General features: G+C 39.7%; 3 protein-coding genes across 4 annotated transcripts; all 3 read left to right on the forward strand.

The window, feature by feature from the left end:
• Window positions 1-472: 472 nt before the first annotated feature.
• Window positions 473-2,125, forward strand: LOC115669270 (uncharacterized). Its single transcript, XM_056316102.1, has 3 exons — window positions 473-570; window positions 754-835; window positions 1,064-2,125. Exons 1-3 carry the CDS (start codon window positions 559-561, stop codon window positions 2,029-2,031), a joined length of 1,062 nt encoding a protein of 353 aa, XP_056172077.1. The 5' UTR covers window positions 473-558; the 3' UTR covers window positions 2,032-2,125.
• A 5,487-nt stretch (window positions 2,126-7,612) lies between these two features.
• LOC115665641 (uncharacterized) lies at window positions 7,613-10,073 on the forward strand. Its single transcript, XM_056316181.1, has 3 exons — window positions 7,613-7,751; window positions 7,935-8,016; window positions 9,031-10,073. The coding sequence occupies exons 1-3, from the start codon at window positions 7,614-7,616 to the stop codon at window positions 9,756-9,758; spliced, it is 948 nt and encodes a 315-aa protein (XP_056172156.1). The 5' UTR covers window position 7,613; the 3' UTR covers window positions 9,759-10,073.
• Window positions 10,074-17,662: 7,589 nt separating this feature from the next.
• LOC115689320 (uncharacterized) lies at window positions 17,663-19,223 on the forward strand. 2 transcript variants are annotated; one of them, XM_056316182.1, is made up of 3 exons: window positions 17,663-17,811; window positions 17,909-17,990; window positions 18,300-19,223. In XM_056316182.1, exons 1-3 carry the CDS (start codon window positions 17,800-17,802, stop codon window positions 19,001-19,003), a joined length of 798 nt encoding a protein of 265 aa, XP_056172157.1. In that variant the 5' UTR covers window positions 17,663-17,799; the 3' UTR covers window positions 19,004-19,223. The 2 variants fall into 2 exon arrangements, with proteins under 2 accessions (XP_056172157.1, XP_030471195.2); XM_030615335.2 differs by having other exon boundaries at window positions 17,667-17,811; window positions 18,297-19,223.
• Window positions 19,224-19,485: the final 262 nt, after the last annotated feature.

Below are 19,485 nucleotides of genomic sequence, written 5' to 3' on the forward strand. Positions count from 1 at the left end.
ACGTGTGAATGACACGGCTCGCCCCAACACGCTCACCTATGAATTGTAGCAATCGCCGCTGTGCTTTTCCTGTTTCTGTTGTAGTACGGATTGTGGCTTGGGCTTCGTTGGTTTCATGGAAAATGAACGATTTGGAAAACATATTTCTAAAAATAACTGCTAATAACACTTACAAAAACGAATGAAATAAAAATATTTTCATCATTCACGAAAATATTTAGACATGATTTGTTGTTTATAATGAAAATATTTGTTATTGGCTAATTATTTCAAGCGATATAAACGATCATTTAAAAAAAAATTCAATTCGTTTATTTTACGCGAAACAAATGGATCCTCGATGTAATTATTTTGATGATGGAAGGAAAAACACGTGAAAGCCCAATAATGCAGGTGACCTGGCGACGTAGTACTATGGACGTCATGAGTTCAACGCATGCTCTTGCTTATATTAAACACGAAACTGACACCAGAACTAACGTAGGAACCTTACTCGTTTCGCTATTTAGAGCAGGCGAACTTGTTCAGGAAGCAGTTCATCTTAATAGCTCAAGAAACATGGCAGAGCAGGTGCAAAATCCTCATTCACTTCAGCTTGCCTCTCTATCTCATCGATCTACTTGAATTCTTCTATTCAATTCTCTTCCTGTTCTTCTCATCTTGATTTCTCATCTGAATTTTCAAACTTAGCTTCTTGACCATACTTTTCCAATGTTATAGCAAATTTTGTGGTGCTTGCCTTCAATGTTACAGGTTGCGAAGATGGTGATCAAAGTGGACCTTCAGTGTCGTCGCTGTTACAAGAAGATCAAGAAAATCCTGCGTGAGATCCCTCGTGAGTCCCACGCCTTTACCTCAATTAATAAATCTGCATACTTGTCGATTACTCTTATCGCATCTATGTTTAACAGATGTATGCATCGGTTCTTTTTCTTCCCTTTCCTCTTTCTCAAAAGTACGCGCCTCAGTTCTATTGTGTAGCACATCTTTACCTACTAATATCTGTCATGACTAACACGAAGTGTTCATGATACACGGAGTTAATAAAACTTTGCGAACGCAGAAGTAAAAGATCAAAGCTTCGACGAGAAACAAAACACAGTGACGATCACAGTGGTGTGTTGCAGTCCCGAGGAGGTCCGACAGAAGATATGTTGCAAGGGAAGAGATTTCATTTTAGGCATTGACATTATAGCCCCCGAGAAAGTTACAAAGGATGAATCGAGTAAAAAAGCTACAAAAACCGGTGAGGATGAATCGAGTAAAGAAACTAAAAAAACCGGTGCTACACAGGATGGACCCGCCAAGAAACCGGTTCCTCCTCCACCGGTGCTAGGTTACCCACCGGTGTATGTGATGGGGCTGGTGAATGTTTGTCCCCCGTGTCATAATCGGGGTTGTGGTTGGTTATGTCCATGCATCTGTCACTGCGGGAAGCCGGCCCACGAGTGCAGATGCGGGAGGCCACCGATGTGCGATGATGGATGCGGGAAGCCGGCCCACGAGTGCAGATGCGGGAGGCCACCGATGTGCAATGATGGCTGCGGGAAGCCGGCCCACGAGTGCAGATGCGGGAGGCCACCGATGTGCCATGATGGGTGTGGGAAGCCCGCCCACGAGTGCAGATGCGGGAAGCCGGCCCACGAGTGCAGATGCGGGAGGCCACCGATGTGCCATGATGGGTGTGGGAAGCCCGCCCACGAGTGCAGATGCGGGAGGCCACCGATGTGCAATGATGGCTGCGGGAAGCCGGCCCACGAGTGCAGATGCGGGAGGCCACCGATGTGCCATGATGGGTGTGGGAAGCCCGCCCACGAGTGCAGATGCGGGAGGCCACCGATGTGCCGGGATGGGTGTGGGAGGCCGGCCCACAAGTGCAGATGCCGGAGACCCAGTTACTCGAGGTGTTGCGATCGATGCAATGATGAAAATGCCTCTTCATCATGGACCCTGCATGGTTGTGACTGTGGAAGGCCGCCGGTATGCACCAATGCCGGCTACGAGTGCGAAAGTTCCTGCTCGCTTATGTAAGGAGAGTTTTGTGGTATTTGTTTATGTGGATCTTCTACCCCGCACGATACTCTCTTCAGTGCCTCAATAAATACCAACCCTTGGCTTATGAAAATGCGATTTTAGCAAGGCACAGAGAGTAGCACGGTATACAGTATCTTCCATTAGATGAACTTGAAGTTCGTCGCATCTTGATTATGTGTGCGCATGAGGGTTGATATGTTGAATTATGCTTACCATAGGTTTCAACTTATTACACTTTGTATTACCTATCACCTACGGTGGTCTTTAATGTATTTGCTGATCTGATACTTTTACTATACGGTTACCATAGAAATAGTTTATTTAGATGATATTAGATTTTCATGGAGTTTTCTTTTTCCACTTCCCTCCATACTTCGGAATCCATAAGAACCATACATAAGACATGAATAGGACAGAGGGACCTAGACAGATAATAATTCAACAATTACTATGAGCTCCGGAGTACAAAGGAAGCATACTTAATAGAAAATTTGAGGATAATTACCCAACCTGTTGTAAATCTATTGTACGCATACCAATTCAGTCCTAAACTTTTCGATTTTGCTAATTCAGTCCTAATCTATTGCATGAAATTTTAATGTAGCCCTTATCAATTTTCGATGGAAAATTGGTGAAGTGGTGGTCCAATCATTGCCGATCATCCTATGTGGCACACCGCCAAGTTAGCAATTCTTAGCGAAAATTAGCAGGAATGACTATATTAAAATATCGCATAGAGGTTTATGACTAAATTGCTAAAATTACAAAACTTAGGACTGGATTGGCATCCGTGCAATAGGTTTAGGACTGATTGGACAGTTTCGCCGAAAACTTTTCCGTGGTTCTTTCAAGAAAGTATAGGATCGATTTGATTTTGTGAAAAGCCAGTCTGCTCATGCACTAAGCAAAATTGTTTAGAGCCGTTCACATTTTTCAGTTTCTACATTTGCATTTTCACGATATTTATGAAACATCACCAGATAAAAGATGTGTGATTGTGGTCCTTCCTCTTCCCATCGTCCTTCCACTCCACCAGAAAACAATCCTGTCATGGCTGCGCGGGAGACCGTCACGGTGGCGTTGAGGTTGACCTAGTCGGGTCTGCGGAGTGGGAGGGTCGGAGCCCCGATCGGGCGAAGGGGCCAGGCCAGTTTCCAAATTGTTTCTCTGGGCTAGGGCTAGACGATTAGAGAATAGGTTTGGGCTGGGCTTGTTTTAAAAAAAAATTAGAAAAGTGGGCTGGGCCTTTCTTTTTTTATTTTTCAGGACAGGCCGGACTAGGCTCATTTACTGAGCCCAGTCCAGTCGTGGACCCGGGCCGGTGCCTCTGGGTCAGTCCTGACCCGGAGATCCGACCCGGGTCCGTCCATATTATTATAAAAATATAATATAATATTATTATTTTAATATTAAAAAAATAATTTTTTAATTAAAAATTTTAAAAAAAAAATAGCCAACTTCGCAAATTAAACAAAAAATGGAAATAGAGCTTTGAAATTCCCTTTTCTTGCTTTCTTGTGTGATTAATGCCACGCTTAATTGCACGTTGGTTGATTCGCATGTTTGAATTGGATATTTAATTCGACTTTGCATGTGCCTAATTAGAGGCATGTTAAGCATTTGTTTGCGCACTTCTGATGTATTGATTGTCATTTCCTTAGCATGATTAGGATTAGAACCCTAGGATCCACAATCGTTAGAAGACTGCACGAACACGTTCACATAATGTCTGAACGGGATTAGGTATCGAAAGGGCATTAATTGTCTAATTACTATAACCAAGTCCTTGGACTCATTGAATCTCTGATTCGTAGGAGTAAGGCGATTCTTCCATCGCCTTACTTGGATTTCTAATTAACCTACCTTAAACTGATTAGTGGCAACTCTTAAATAAAATCAATTTGCATGTTAAAAACTTAAACCTTAAATTGTGAGTTGGTATGGGTTTAGAAGAGCACGAATTAAGTCCTCAAGTTTAGACTTAGCAATCTATTAACCTCTCGTCAGACTCTTGTCGGCCTATCGAGGGTCCGTGCCACGGGGAGGTCGAGACAATCATATATGGAGTCTATGTCACATTGTACTGTGGATGGCGACTTTGAAATTTGATTTTTTCAAAGAAAAAATGATTTTTATATTTGTCATCGTTACTGTTAGTATTTATATTGATCAGTAGATAAGGATTTGCTAAAGAAATATGGCCCGTGTAAATTTTCTAGACACAAGCGAGAGCTTAAGATCAAGATACATGTCGATATTCACATTTAATAACCACGCATGTCTTGATTGCCTGCTTATGTAAAGAAAATTTTACACATTGTCAAGTACGGTATAAAGGTCCTTAAAATATATTCCATAGATTCAGCATCTGGATTTCCTTATCCCTAAATGTTATTTAAATGTCATTTTCATTTAATCTTTTGAATGACTAAATTAAAACACGAATTGTTTAAATTTATTTAAATTGTAAAAGTAAAAACAATTTGTTAAACAATAGGGTAATAAATTAAATCTTATGAATAGCTATGTAGTTATCTTTTTTTAAAGGGAAAAAGTCACCAAAAACCCCAAACTATGCCTACCATGACATATTTACCCTAAACTTTTTTATGTGACACCAAAAATCCCAAACTTGTACATGTATGACATATTTATCCTCCATCAAGGTTCCGTTAATGAGCACTGTTAAAAATCTGCCTAAATGGATGTTAAAAAGCAAACAGTGTTGACATGGTACCCAAATGGCTTAAGTGAAATAAAAACAAAGTTGTTTTGGCTAAAAAATCATTTAAGGGGAAGTAAGTGTGTCACGTAGGTACAAGTTTGAAGTTTTTTACATCACGAGAAAAAGTTCAGGTTAAGTGTGTCATAGTGGGCATAGTTTGTGATTTTTGATGTTACAGAAAAAAGTTGAGAGTAAAAGTGTCACAGTGGCCGTAGTTTGGGGTTTTTGGTGGCTTTTTCCCTTTCTTAAATCAATTTCAAATTAAGTGGACTTTAGATAAACTTGTATAATCTAATACTTATTTCGTGACAACTTTTATATTGTATCATTGGCTAATCAATTTTTTTTTACATTATTTAAGGAAAAAAAATCGAGTGTCTCTATTTATAGCAAATATAATAATACGCAAATGCTAAAACAAGTACAATTAGCGATTTATTAATAACACGTCAATATGTCTGATATCATCGTTACATAGCATTAAGGGTGATCGGTTTCAAGGTGAGTAGGTTCCAAACCTAAAACCTATAACCTACCTTGTTGGAACCAGTTCTCAATTTTTGGAACTTGAAATTTACCCCGTTTGCCGTGGAACCTACTTTGTATTCTCGAGAACTTGTTTTTTCTTTTGTTCCTTTTTTTTATTTCATTTTTTACAGCAAAATAATATGAGCCATAAAAAGGTTCAAAACGAGGGCGAGCGAGCAAATGCGAGTCAGGAATAAGCGAGGGTTGCAAGGCTCGAACGAGCTGCGAGTGAGCGAGGGGGATGAGTTACGAGCAAGAGAGAGAGAGAGAGAGAGAGAGAGAGAGAGAGAGAGTCGTGAAGTGTTAAAGTGAGGTTGGAGAGACCAGAAAAAAAGAGCGAGATAGAGAAAAAGATGTCGAGAAAAATTAGAGTTTTTTAGGCTTTATGAAACCAATTCCAAATTTGGTCTGATCAGTCTTGCTCTCGAGTGGTTCTCCACTTGGTACCGAAATCCGGACCAATTCCCATTGGTTCCAAAAATTTGGAACTTGGAACCGGACCGGTTTCCAGGACAGTTCGGTCCAGCTCCCAAGGAGAATCGGTCCGATTGCATAGCTCTACATAGCACACCATTTTCGTCCTTATATGAGCCTACAATTTTGGCTACTAAGGCCTACAACATAGGGTAAATAAAGAATACCGATCTATCTAGACAAAACAGTATTTCGTTTTATTTTTTATTCCTCTCAAAATTACCCTTTATAACATTAATGTTAAATTTCATCAGGCTCCAATTTCTCCTTATATTAATGTTTTCCTTACATATTTATTCCATTTTGTTATGCTCGTGTACAACAACACTAACGTTTAATCAAGGGGAACTTTCCCATACGGACGAAACTCTAGTGGCACTTCCATATGATCGGCAGCCACGCACATGGAAGCTGCAAGGCCGACCACAAATTATATGGAGAGGCCAAGATATTATAAGCTTTCATATCTTTAATTGGAAGAATGGAAATTAGTAATCCGTACCATTCAAAAGTCCATGGTTTTCTCAAGTTCTCTACTTTTGTCCCACCTAATTCGCGATAATCCTTGGTCCGAACACATCATATGAGGAGTCTGTGTCACCTTGTACTGTGGATGGCGGCTTTGTAACAAAATAATAATGGCCTAATAAACCAAGCTTCTTTGTTCTTTCCACTGTTATATTCGCGGTCCCCAATCTTTATGTTGTCTATTCGATCGTGGAAAATCAATGAAGTAGTAAAGGTTGCGAATGGCGTGGAGAAAAAAAAAATTATAATTAATCCAAAGACCAATATGATCCTAATCTACATTGCCAACCAAATAGTGAGCGTGTAATTTGGTCTATTGTCGATAAGAGAATTCAATTTTTTTTTTGTTTCCACTATCCTTTGATTTCATGATATACTTCGTGGGGAATTTTTATTTTTTTTTGGTTCGAAAAGCTACTTTCCTTGTCATTAAGTACGGCCAAGCACATGATAAAGGGGCATCATAACAAATTAGCTCCCAAAGAGGGGGAGGGGGATTAGATCGGAGTTTAAGGATTGATCGTGAAGTGCATCCAAGAAAGAACGAGTTTGTGTTTGAAGCTAATAAATCTTGTGATGAGATTTGTGAACTCCTTTGTGAGATTAAGAGATGAGAACTAAACACTGTGTGAGTTTTTTGGTATAATCGAAAGCTAGGAAATACAGAGCGTGTCTGAGTAACTCAAGTATGATTGTAATCTCTTTTGTGTCGTTTAATCTATAGTTGAAAGCCATGTTTCTCTTCCTGTGGGTTAGGTCCCACCGATTGAACTGGTAAATCCAATATCATATTTACCTTCTTATTATGTTTATTACGTTCGGGCGATTGTTTTGCAACATGCTCAATGGTCAATCCATACAATTTCCGTCGCATGTACTGAGCAAACCATTGAAACGTGTGAACGATATGGTTCACCCTAACACGCTCACCTATGAATTGTAGCAATCGGCGCTGTGCTTTTCCTGTTTCTGTTGTCGTTCGGATTGTGGCCTGGGCTTCGTAGGTTTCATGGAAAATGAACGATTTGGAAAACATATTTCTAAAAATAATTGCTTATAACACTTACAAAATCGAATGAAAGAAAAATATTTTCATCATTCACGAAAATATTTAGATATAATTTGTTGTTGATAATGAAAATATTTTTATTGACTAATTATTTCAAGGGATATAAATGATCATTTTTATAAAAAAATATTTTTTAAATCGTTTATTTTACGTGAAATAAACGGATCCTTGATGGAATTCTTTTGACGATGGAAGGTACAACACGTGAAAGCCCAATAATGCAGGTGATGTAATACTACGGACGTCATGAATTCAATGCATGCTCTTGCTAATATTCAACACGAAAATGACAACAGAACTAACGTACGAACCTTACTCGTTTCGCTATTTAGAGCAGGCGAACTTGTTCAGGAAGCAGTTCATCTTATTAGCTCAAGAAACATGGCAGAGCAGGTGCAAAATCCTCATTCACTTCAGCTTGCCTCTCTATCTCATCGATCTACTTGAATTCTTCTATTCGATTCTCTTCCTGTTCTTCTCATCTTGATTTCTCATCTGAATTTTCAAACTTAGCTTCTTGACCATACTTTCCCAATGTTATAGCTAATTTTGTGGTGCTTGCCTTCAATGTTGCAGGTCGCGAAGATGGAGATCAAAGTGGATCTTCAGTGTCGTCGCTGTTGCAAGAAGATCAAGAAAATCCTGTGTGAGATCCCTCGTGAGTCCCTCGCCTTTACCTCAATTAATAAATCTGCATACTTATTGATTACTCTTATCGCATCAACGTATAATAGATGTATGCATCAGTTCTTTTTCTTCCGTTTCCTCTTTCTCAAAAGCATGTGCCTTAGTTCTATTGTGTAGCAGGAAAATTAGCCAAACAGTCATAAATCTATTGCAATTGTGTCAATTCAGCCTTAAACATTTTTTTTGGCCAATTCAGTCATAAACCTTTTGCATTTGTGTCAATTCACTCTATCCGGTCAATTTTGACCGGCCGGCACTGACGTAGATGCGAGCCATCTGACCGACGTTGACAAGATAATTTTTAAATATTTTGTGGAATTTTTTAAAAAAAATTTAAAGTTTGGGTGTTTCATCGAGGTGTGACGACCTTGTCGTCACGGGTGAGGTCGACCACGGTGATCTAGGCGAGGAGCTTGACCTCGCCCAACCTTGCCATGGCCGTCGTCACCCACGCCATGGCCGACCTCACCCACGACGGCGAGGTCATCGCCCTCGCCATGGCTGGGTGAGCTCAGCCTCACCATGGTCATCTACCTTGCCCTCGATTTGGGCGAGCTCGACCTCACCCAGATCTATCGAGGTCGAGCCTTGCCCTCGCCATGGCCGACCTCACCCGTGACGAGGAGGGCGGGCCTCACCAGTGGCCGACGAGGTGCCTGGCCGGTTCGGTGACTGGCCAGGGGAAGAAGGAAAGCAAAAAAAAAAAAAAAAGAGAGAAAGGGAAAAAAGAAATTCAAAAAAATATAAAGAAATTCAAAAAAATATTTAAAAATTGTCATGTTAGTGTCGGCCGGCTAAAATTAGCCAGATAGACTGAATTGACACAAATGCAAAAGGTTTATGACTAAATTGGCACAATCGCAATAGATTTAGGACTATTTTAGTAATTTTCCCATTGTGTAGCACATCTTTACCTACTACTATCTGTGATGAATAACACGAAGTGTTCATGATACATGGAGTTAATAAAACTTTGTGAACGCAGAAGTAAAAGATCAAATCTTCGACGAGAAACAAAAGAAAGTGACGATCACAGTGGTGAGTTGCAGTCCCGAGAATGTCCGACAGAAGATATTGTGCAAGGGAAGATGTTTCGTTCAAGGCGTCGAGATTTTACGTGAAAAGAAAGGGGACGATGATCAAAAGGGCAAAAAGAAGAAAGAAGACGATGCAGGTGGTTCAAAAGGTGGAAAGGTTGAGACCCCTTCAACTAAAAAGACAGATCCTCCTCCACCGGCGCCAGCTGACCCGCCGGTCTATGTGATGGGGTGGGTGTGTGTTTGTCCCCCGTGTCTTAATCGGGGCTGTGGTTCGTCCTGTCCATGCAGCTGTCACTGTGGGTGGCCACCAATGTGTGTTGATGGTTGCGGGAGGCCAGCCCACGAGTGCAGATGCGGGAGGCCACCGATGTGCCATGATGGTTGCGGGAGGCCAGCCCACGAGTGCAGATGTAGGAGGCCACCGTTGTGCCGGGATGGGTGTGGGATGCCAGCCCACGAGTGCAGATGTAGGAGGCCACCGTTGTGCCGGGATGGGTGTGGGATGCCGGCCCACGAGTGCAGATGCCGGAGCCCTAGTTACCCGAGGTGTTGCGATCGATGCAATAATGAAAATGCCTGTTCATCATGGACCCCGCATGGTTGTGACTGTGGAAGGCCGCCGGTATGCACCAATGCCGGCTACGAGTGCGAAAGTTCCTGCTCGCTTATGTAAGGAGAGTTTTGTGATATTTGTTGATGTGGATCTTCTACCCCGCACGATACTCTCTTCGGTGCCTCAATAAATACCAACTATTGGCTTATGGAAATGATATTTTAGTAACGGTAAGATTTGTTGAGACACCGAGAGAGGAGTAAGGTATATAGTATCTTCCATTAGATACACGTGAACGTCGTCGCAGCTTGATTATGTGCCATGAGGATTGATATGTTGAATTATGCTTTACCACAGGTTTTAACTTACTCAACTTTGTATTACCTGTCACCTACTGTGATCTTTAATGTATTTGCTGATTTCAGACTTGTAATATACGATTACGGGGGCATCATGGCGGAAATAGTTTATTTAGATGATATTAGATTTTCTCGTTGTTTTCTTTTTCCATTTCCCTTTATCCTTCGGAATCCATTATAACCATTCATAAGACATAAATAGGACATAGAGATCTATACAGATAATAATTCAACAATTACTATGAGTTCTGGAGTACAAAAGAAGTATACTTAATAGAAAATATCGAAATAATTACCTAAGCTGTTTTAAATCTATTGTACTAATGTTAACTCAGTCTTAAACTTTTCGATTTTGCTAATTCAATCATAAAATTTTGCACGAAATTTTAATATAATCCTACCGGCTAATTTTTGTTGGATATTGTTGACGTGGTTGTCCGGTCATCGCCGGTTGTTCTACATAGTACATCGCTGCGTTAGCGATTTTTAGCAAAAATCAGCAGAAAAGATTATATCAAAATATGGCATAGAGGTTTATGACTAAATTAGTAAAATTAAAAAATTTAAGACTGAATTGAGATCCGTATAATAAAATGGATGATTTTGTCGAAAATTTCTTCATGGCTTTTTCAAGAAAGTATAGGATGGATTTGATTTTGTGAAAAGCCAGTCTGCTCATGTACCAAGGAAAATTGTTTAGTGTCATCCACATTTTTTAGTTTCTACATTTGCATTTTCACGATAATAATGAAACATCACCGGATAAGATGCTGTACGATTGTCGTCCATCCTTTTCCCACCGACCTTCCACCAGAAAGCAACAATGATAGGATTGATAAGGCATCACGATGCTGCTTTTCCTTTGACTTCCTTGTCCAGTCAATCTTTTCGTCTAGACCACTGGTTTCTCTCCACTCTCAACTCCCACGTTTTTTGCGTTGGCTTGAATTCTACTCAACTGTAGTTTCACGAGAGATTTATTTATTTCATGAAAAATAAATAATTTAAAAAATATTTTTTAAAAAAATATACATATATTATTTATAAAAATAAAAAAAAAAATATTTTCATCGTTCACGGAAATATTTAGTCATAAATTATTATCGATAATGAAAATATTTTTCATCGACTAATTATTCATGTAATATCAGCGATCATTTTTAGGAAAATAATTTTTAAATAATTTATTTTTCATGAAATAAATGGAGGCTTATGCCAAATAAGATGAGGTCATCTACCGCGTCATTTAGTTCACGGGCCTTTGGACTAGAGGAGAAATATTGCCCGATTGGGATTCAGTCAAAGTTGTCCTGCTCACGGAACACGTCCAGTCGACCCGCTATGATCTCCACTTGCCACTTTGTAGATCATGTTGGACTAAAAAGATAGACGATGGTGATCTAGGAGAGCTGCTAGTCCTTGGCTTGTATCCAAGACCGGAGATCATGATTCCCTCTTTCTTTTGAAACGATCGACAATAAGTAAGAATAAATAGAAGTTATTAATCTATCTTTAGATTGGTATATGGTTTTTTTGGCTTTTGTAATATTTTCCAGCTAAATTGTCCAATTTCTGTGACTTTCTAAGTTAAAAATTAAAAAAACAATGGACCATGTGTGCCTAGGCTCTTAACTAGGCTAGCAAGTTCAAGCTTCGGCACGACAATCCAGCTGCATGGGCCCGCATGGACCGGCCGGCTCAAGCCCGCCTAGGCCCATCATGGGGGATGATGACGTCATAATTAATCTTGTCCATCTGAAATTCTTCGTACCATGTGAAACCGACATCTCTTTCAATTTATGTATAAACTACAATTCAATACACTTGATTAATAAGCAGTATTTCGATCGAAATGCACGTGATTGTTCGTTCAATGTGTTTTTAGAGCCTAGTTGACCACGTCGGTTCGTCGTTCTAGGGATCCAAAAGACTTCCAAACCATTTAAAGGTTGGAAGTATCTTTCAGGCTAGAGATAATCAGTCTCCTAATTATGTGCAACATTTCAAATAATCCTTTCACTAAATTACATGATTTGTTAAACCTTGCCTAGAAAATATAGGTATAGGGTGATGGAGATAGCCGGGTTGGGCCTACTCCCTTGCCTCATCACTGAGGCTCAGACCATGAAAACGAAAGAAGAGACAAAGTTGAGAACATGACGGCAAATTCGAGCCTAGACACGCAGGTTCGGGTCTCACATTGTTGAAGCTGGTGGGCAAGCAATGCCTTTACGGAAAAAGGAACATCGAAGAAGACTCGCAAAGCAAAGCAATCCACCCAAGTCAAAGAAGGCTTAGCTAGTGATCTGGGTTGATTGAACCAAGAGTCCACCAATGCCGCTCATGCATAATTTAGACTTTTTTCTAAGACTAAAGCATGACAATATATAGAGGTATGGAAAGATTTGAAATCGGGATCTTGTGCTCTTATTGCATGTAAAATTTTGTGGGAGCTCTGACAACTATTTTAAAAGTCTAAGACTTCTGAAGGCGTGGTTTGATATTTAAATAATCTAATTGAATCGTACTTTCAACTTAATCAAGAATGTTGTTCCATAATTTACACGTCTGAAAGGAGTTGTTCCAAAAGTTTATTTTATCCTTCACGACAATGAGGACTCCATTTGTGAATCCTAATATAAATGGGGTCAAATCTCTGAAAAAACGGATCCGCCTCACACCTCTTGAGGGTGAAGAGGCAATTTTGAAAAATGTGGGTGTTTCGTCGAGTTTGACTATAGCATAAAGAATGATCATGAAACTTTCACAGTAGATAATGATGATAGGACCACCATAACATGATCTTCCTAACCATATATAAAAGATGCTTTAGTTGTAAAGTTTACATGAATGAGGATGGGTTTTACTGTGCAAGATACATTAATGAGTTTCCGAGTTAAATGAGATTTTATTTCTCGCATCCAACTTTGCAAAATTGATGGAGTGTAACTGAAGGATTTGATTGCACCAATTTGATAAGCTGTATGATTTAATTGTACTTTTTGAATGTTTTGGAACTCAATCGCACTTTCACAACAAGATTTAGAATTTCTTATGTACTTATCCCATACATGCAATAAAACGCCTTAACTATTGTTTCTACCGTCTTATTGGACTTTAGGGACTTTTACAGCGGAGTACTTGGAGGTCAAGGAGTCTCGTAGTCCTTCCATACATACATATATATATATATATATATATATATATATATATATGTGTGTGTGTGTGTGTGTGTGTGTGTGTGTGTGTGTGTGTGTGTATTAAAGAGCCGTAACTGCTCTTTCTAGTTATCTTATTGGACTTCGGGAACTTTAACGGCGGAGTAATTGGAGGACAAGGCATCTCGAAGTCCTTCATTACGCCAAAGTTTGATAAGCTTCAAAGTGTAATCTAAGTCTGGCTCACCTGGAAAGGCATTCAAATAGGCCCAGGATAGAAGCAGACGTCCAACGGTGATAAGCCGTGTGTGATCTATGCAGCACATCGAAGCCATCCAAGAAGAAGTTGGGACTTTATCAGTACGATACCTTCCTCACTATGAGAAAACCATAACCATAGAGTTCGTAAAACGATTGCTCTATTTCTTAAAGGGAAAGAAAGGTAGAGGGGAATAACCACGTTTTTGTCGGGGTCGACCTTTCAAATTTAGTAAGATGGCAACTTTGTACTAGGTCTTTGATGCGCTGGCCAATTCTGCTAAAAAATGTAGTGGTCTATTGCTGTCTTTAAGAAAAATTTGCTGCCATCGTTCATTGAGCGCTTTGCTTTCTCTCGTCTGCCTTTTATGTACTACGCCTTTGTGGCCTTTTAGCAGGAGAAAATGAAGAGGACTACAGCTACCCCGCACCCTCTTATCTTTTTAAAGGCTAATCAAAGTAAAAGCTTGTGTTTGTGCATGTTTTTATATGTTAGAGGAGCAATTTTTTTAGCCCACCAATTTGGCCACATATGCAAAATAAGTTGCAAATGAAGATGAGATAATTGGTATAGGTGGTCAGAACGAACTTTCATTCCTTCTTCCGATATACCAACCCAAGCACTGGAGGTATAGGTGGGCGTAACTCACTTTCATTCCTTCTTCAAATAAACTAAGCCAATAATTGGTATCGGTGGTCGCAACCAACTCTTATTCCTTCTTCGAATACGCCAAGCCAAGAATCATATGGAAGGCCCACTTCTTATGTATGCTTGTAATAGGATGACTAAATATATAAACAGTCTCTAGATTATATGTATCCCTGGAGGCCACTATTATCATGGTATGAACTTTTGAAAGTAAAATAATGATAATTCAGCATAGGTCTTATGCCTTCTGATAACTTTGTCACAGATGAAATCTACCATGGTTGCACTCCAATTCAATGTTGAATCATGTTTCCGGATTAGCCTGCTATTCTACTACATCTCAGTAAATCATATGATTGCCAACATTGTGAAAAAGAAGATCATTGTGAGACTAATGAATGCCCTATCGAACATATTGAGAAGACCTCTATCATCAACAAGGTAAATCTGTTTCACTTAAAGATGAGAGAATGTACAATAGTTGCTGAACACATCAATGAATTCAATGTCATAGTTAGTCAATTGAGTTCAGTTAAGATTGATTTTGATGATGATTTACGCGCTTTGATTCTATTCTACTCATTGCTTGATTGTTTGAATATTATTGTTACTGTTGTTAGTAATTCCTCTAAATCTAAAAGCGTGATTTTGCTAAGACCTTTGCGATTTGATTCTAGATGTGGTAATCCATAAAAGAGAATTTGCTGAAGCTATTTTTGCTGGTTTAATAGCTGAAGATAGAGGAAAAACTCGTACTGGTGTTAGCAGGAGTAGTGTGAACTTGAATAGGCATTGTTAGTCTATGACAAGTGTTGTTGTTTGTTGGAATGGTGGTATGAGAGGGCATTTTTAAAGGGATTGCTTTAAGCTAAAGCATGATTAATGTAAAGGAACTAGAGTTGCGTATACTAATGATATTGCTACAATGACTGGTAATTATTTGCATAGTGTTGAGTATGTCATGTTTGTCTTTGAATATTCGTCGTTTGGCGGATAGATTACGGATTTGGTTGCTTGTTTTACGATACACCAAACAAGAATCGATTTACGACCTATTAGTGCAGGGATAGTAGTAAAACATAGTTGGGGAACAATGTAAGTGAGATGCTGTGGGTGGTGGAGATGTCAGAATCATAATGCATAACGGTATCATGAAAACATTGATTGGTGAGGCATGTTCTAGGGTTGATAAGAATATGATTTTCTTAAGTACCCTAAATTCAGCTGGATGTCAAACTACTCAAGAAGGTGGAGTTTTGATAGTCATTCGTGGTGCCGTAATGACAATGAGAGGAATTAAGCACAGTACCCTATATGAGCTTCAACTCAGGAGACGGTGACAAATTTCGCCATATAGATGTCGGATGCATCTGTTCAAGAGTCTGAATTATGGCATGTGTGTTTAGGGTACAATGTTGAGAGAAGCCTAAATGTTCTAAGTAAAAGGAAGCTGTTGTGATTTTATGTGGCAAAGATATATGTAGGTGCTGTAACTCGAGCAAATAGCAAAAAGTGTCGTTCAATGACATTGTTGGAGAAACCATGGAGTTTGCAAAGTTGGTTCACTTGGATGTTCACTGGCGGTTGCGATTTTTATTGAGGAGGAGCGCCAGATTTATGATAACATGAGGACTTGTGTGTTTGTGTTGAGTTACAAGTTTGTTGTTGTCAAAATCAGGCTGTTGAGAGGTTTAATTGAAATGGAAACTAATAAGACAATCAAGGCCTTGTGGAATGATAATAACATGAAGTTCTAATTGGAGCTGTGTAAATGAGTCATGCAATGAGAAGGGCATAGTGAGACACCGCACTAGTGCTAGTGAATTACAAAAAAATTGTAAAGTTGATGAGTCGAATGTTGTTAGAGATGACCCATAAAAATGCTCTCTAGTGCTGCTATGGTTAGGAAACTTCTGGGAAATATGTTTTGTAGAAGCTACTTGGTGAATAGATTCTCATCAAGTGCGATCAGATGTTCGATTCCCAAGAAAATATAGGTAGGTAACATTGATGATTATTATGTTCTTAGAGTATTTTGTTGCCCATTTTATGTTCGTGTGATTAATGGAAAGCTCAATGGAAGGGCAAGAAAATAGATAATCCTAACTCTGCACGAGGCGAGTGAGGTTATTGATTGTTGTGCTCAGAATTAAATTCACGTGTTTCAGCGGAAAAGTTGCATTTGATGAATCTAGACGTTGTTTAGCTGATGGTGGAGTTGCAACTTGAACTCTTGAGGTAACGAGTTCTAGCGTGATAATTGACACGGTATTTCGTGTAATGAGGAGCCTGTAGAGCTAACGGTTATTGTAACTATTGAGTTTGACAAGGTGGGAGTTTGACCTCATGGCAAGTATGGATGCAACATCGATTTTGCTTTATCGATGATGGAGAAGTTTGATTCGGAGAATCCTTGTAGAGTGACTAAAGAAGCAAGTGACGTTTGCGTTCTGATGTGGTCCATTGTTACGGCGAAGTTCAAGCATGACTTGAACTTGAAAGATGTTTACGGTGGTTAAGTCCATCAAGGGTGGTGGGAGAGTAGCGGCGATGATTTCAAGTTCAGCGAAGCGATTGTAATTTTGCTCATGTCAAGTGAAGGTGGATAATTATTATAGAATACATCTTGATTGGAAACCTGTGAATGAAATCCAACCTGAATGCAAGTATGTTAAAGTCACGATCAAAAAAGGACAACAAACTATGTAAAGTCGATTTGGAAAACAAGGCAATTCCCTAATCCATGTAAAGGCGGCTCCGGAAAGTTTCTTTTTTAAAGTTTAAAAGTATTTTGATGTCGTTGATGTGCAGAATGCGATCTCTTGCTCGGTTGCTTCCATTGGAAATCATGGAGAATTTGAATGAGTTTAAGGGTGGATCGAGAATTGCATCCATGAACGAACGAGTGTGTGTTTGAGGCCAATCAATATTGTGAAAAGATTTATAAATTATATTTTGTGAGATTGAAAGATTATTTTTCGAGAAACTTTTGAGGCTAAACACTCTTAAGTTATTTTGGTATAATTTGAGATTGGAAAACGCAAAGACTGTTTGAGTAATTCAAGTGTAGTTGTGATTTCCATTATATACTTCTCTCCCTGCGGAATTGGTCACACTAACCGACTCATGTAAATTCGACATCCGATTTATTTACTTATTTTATATATTATTATGTACGATCGCTTGTTTTGGCAACATACTTGATGATTAGTCCATCCAAATTTGAGTTCCATGTAGTGAGCGAAGCATTAGAGCATATAAACGACACAGTTTAATTCACCCCAACACAGTCGCCTATGGATACTCTTGAAATCCAAGTACATGTCCAATTAAGTGTCGAAATCAAATTAAATGCAAAAACAATAAACAAAGGACTGGAATCACATGGGGAAATTGATAGTTTTAAGGAGCACAACCACTTTTCCTTTGTAGTGTGGGAATGTGATTTGTTGTAATTCTTTTAGTAACGGAAGGTTAAAAGGTGCACCTTTTTTTCCATAAAGCATCATGGGCGCCATGTGCATGCCTCTAACGTTGGTGATGTTATACTATGTTCGTCATGAGTTCAACGCATGCTTTTTCTAATGAGAAACGTCAAAATGACTTGAAATAATACTATGAACCTTTAAGTTCCTTGTCTTTATCCTCTATTGAACTAACGTAGGAACATTCGGGTCTCACTATTTAGGGGAGGTGAATTGGTTGAGAAGGCAATTCATCTTGTTAGCTCAGGAAATATGGCAGAGCAGGTGCAAAATCCGCCTTCACTTTAGCCTGCTTCTCTCTTGTGATTATGACATGTTATGAATTTAGCTAATTTTGTTGTGCTTGCTCGCAATGTTGTAGGTCACGATAATGGTGATCAAAGTGGATCTTCGGTGTGGTCGCTGTTACAAGAAGATCCAGAAAATTCTGTGTGAGATCCCACGTGAGTCCCTTGCCTTTCGACTTAATTAACCATTATCGTATCGATGAAACTTATGCTGATGATCGTTATTATTTTAGTGATTATGAGAAGACGAAATTCAAACAATGTTATCGAATATGCCACGTTCAAAATGATTGCTAGGTCTGCTGTGTTTATTATTACTTCTTTAGTTCTTTTCCTTTCCTTTCCTCTGTCTCAAAAGTGCATGCATCAGTTCCATTGTGTGGTACACCTTTACTTACTATTTATGATGAATAACACGAAGTGTTCGTGATACATGGACTTATTACAACTTTGTGAACACAGAAGTAAAAGACCGAATCTTCAACGAGAAACAAAACACTGCGACGATCACAGTGGTGTGTTGCAGTCCCGAGAAGGTCCGACAAAAGATATGTAGCAAGGGAAAGGATTTCATTCTAGGCATCGACATTATACCCCCCAAGCAAGAGAGACCGGATCCAGGTGCAGAGAATAAACCCACCGAAACTAAACAACCAGGTAAAAAGGATCAATCCACTCAAACTACAAAAACAAAAGAATTAGGTCCTACACCTGTTGCACCACCCGCAGAACGGGTTCCTCCTCCACCGGTGCTAGGTTACCCGCCGGTGTATGTGATGGGTGGGTTGTATGTTTGTCCCCCTTGTCATAATCGGGGTTGCGGTTGGTTTTGTCCATGCAACTGTCACTACGAGAGGCCACCGTTGTGCCATGATGGGTGTGGGAGGCCGGCCCTTGAGTGTAGATGTAGGAGGCCTCCGATGTGCCCTGATGGGTGCAGGAGGCCGGCCCACGAGTGCAGATTCGGGAGGCCAGCACCGATGTGCCACGATGGCTGCGGGAGGCCAGCCCATGAGTGCAGATGCGGGTGGCCACAGATGTGCCTGGATGGGTGCGGGAGGCCAGCCCACGAGTGTGGATGCTGGAGACCTAGTTACCCGAGATGTTGCGACCTATGCAATGATGGAAGCGCCTCTTCATCGTGGATGCTACATAGTTGTGATCACTAAAGGCCACCAGCGTGCAGCAATGCCGGCTACCAGTGCGAAAGTTTCTGCTCGTTTATGTAAGCCGAGTTTTGTGGTACTTGTTGAAACATGGTTTTCATTTCCATAGATTGGGATTTTCATGAGATTTGTTAAATAATGATGTGGACCTTCTACTCGCACGATACTCCGTTCGATATCCCAAAAAATATCAATCATCGGTTCAAGAGAACGATGTTTTATAGGCAGTTAAGATTTCTGGAGTCACTGAGAGGAGCACGGTATGGATGGAGTATCTTCGCAATAGATATATGCGAATTCTGTCACATCTTGTTTATGTGTGCGCGTTTGATACGTTGAATTATGCCTACCAAAGGTTTTAACTTGTTACACTCGTGTACTACCTATTATCACCTATGGTGGTCTTTAATGTTTTTATTGGGAAAATTACATAAATGATTTATGGACTTTGGTTCAATGCAATGTCGTCCCTAAACTTTTAATTT

Source organism: Syzygium oleosum, unplaced genomic scaffold, assembly GCF_021117445.2.
Source record: "Syzygium oleosum isolate NSW1041296 unplaced genomic scaffold, Sole_v2.1 Sole_v2.11, whole genome shotgun sequence".
Taxonomy (NCBI): domain Eukaryota; kingdom Viridiplantae; phylum Streptophyta; class Magnoliopsida; order Myrtales; family Myrtaceae; genus Syzygium; species Syzygium oleosum.

Excerpts from the sequence above, each read along its gene's own strand:
- LOC115665641 (XM_056316181.1), top strand. The coding sequence starts at position 7,614 with ATGCATGCTCTTGCTAATATTCAACACGAAAATGACAACAGAACTAAC. Across the intron at positions 7,752-7,934 it reads CAAGAAACATGGCAGAGCAG|GTCGCGAAGATGGAGATCAA; the intron begins GTGCAAAATCCT and ends TCAATGTTGCAG. Across the intron at positions 8,017-9,030 it reads AATCCTGTGTGAGATCCCTC|AAGTAAAAGATCAAATCTTC; the intron begins GTGAGTCCCTCG and ends TTGTGAACGCAG.
- LOC115669270 (XM_056316102.1), top strand. Across the intron at positions 836-1,063 it reads AATCCTGCGTGAGATCCCTC|AAGTAAAAGATCAAAGCTTC; the intron begins GTGAGTCCCACG and ends TTGCGAACGCAG.
- LOC115689320 (XM_030615335.2), top strand. Across the intron at positions 17,991-18,296 it reads AATTCTGTGTGAGATCCCAC|AAGTAAAAGACCGAATCTTC; the intron begins GTGAGTCCCTTG and ends TTGTGAACACAG.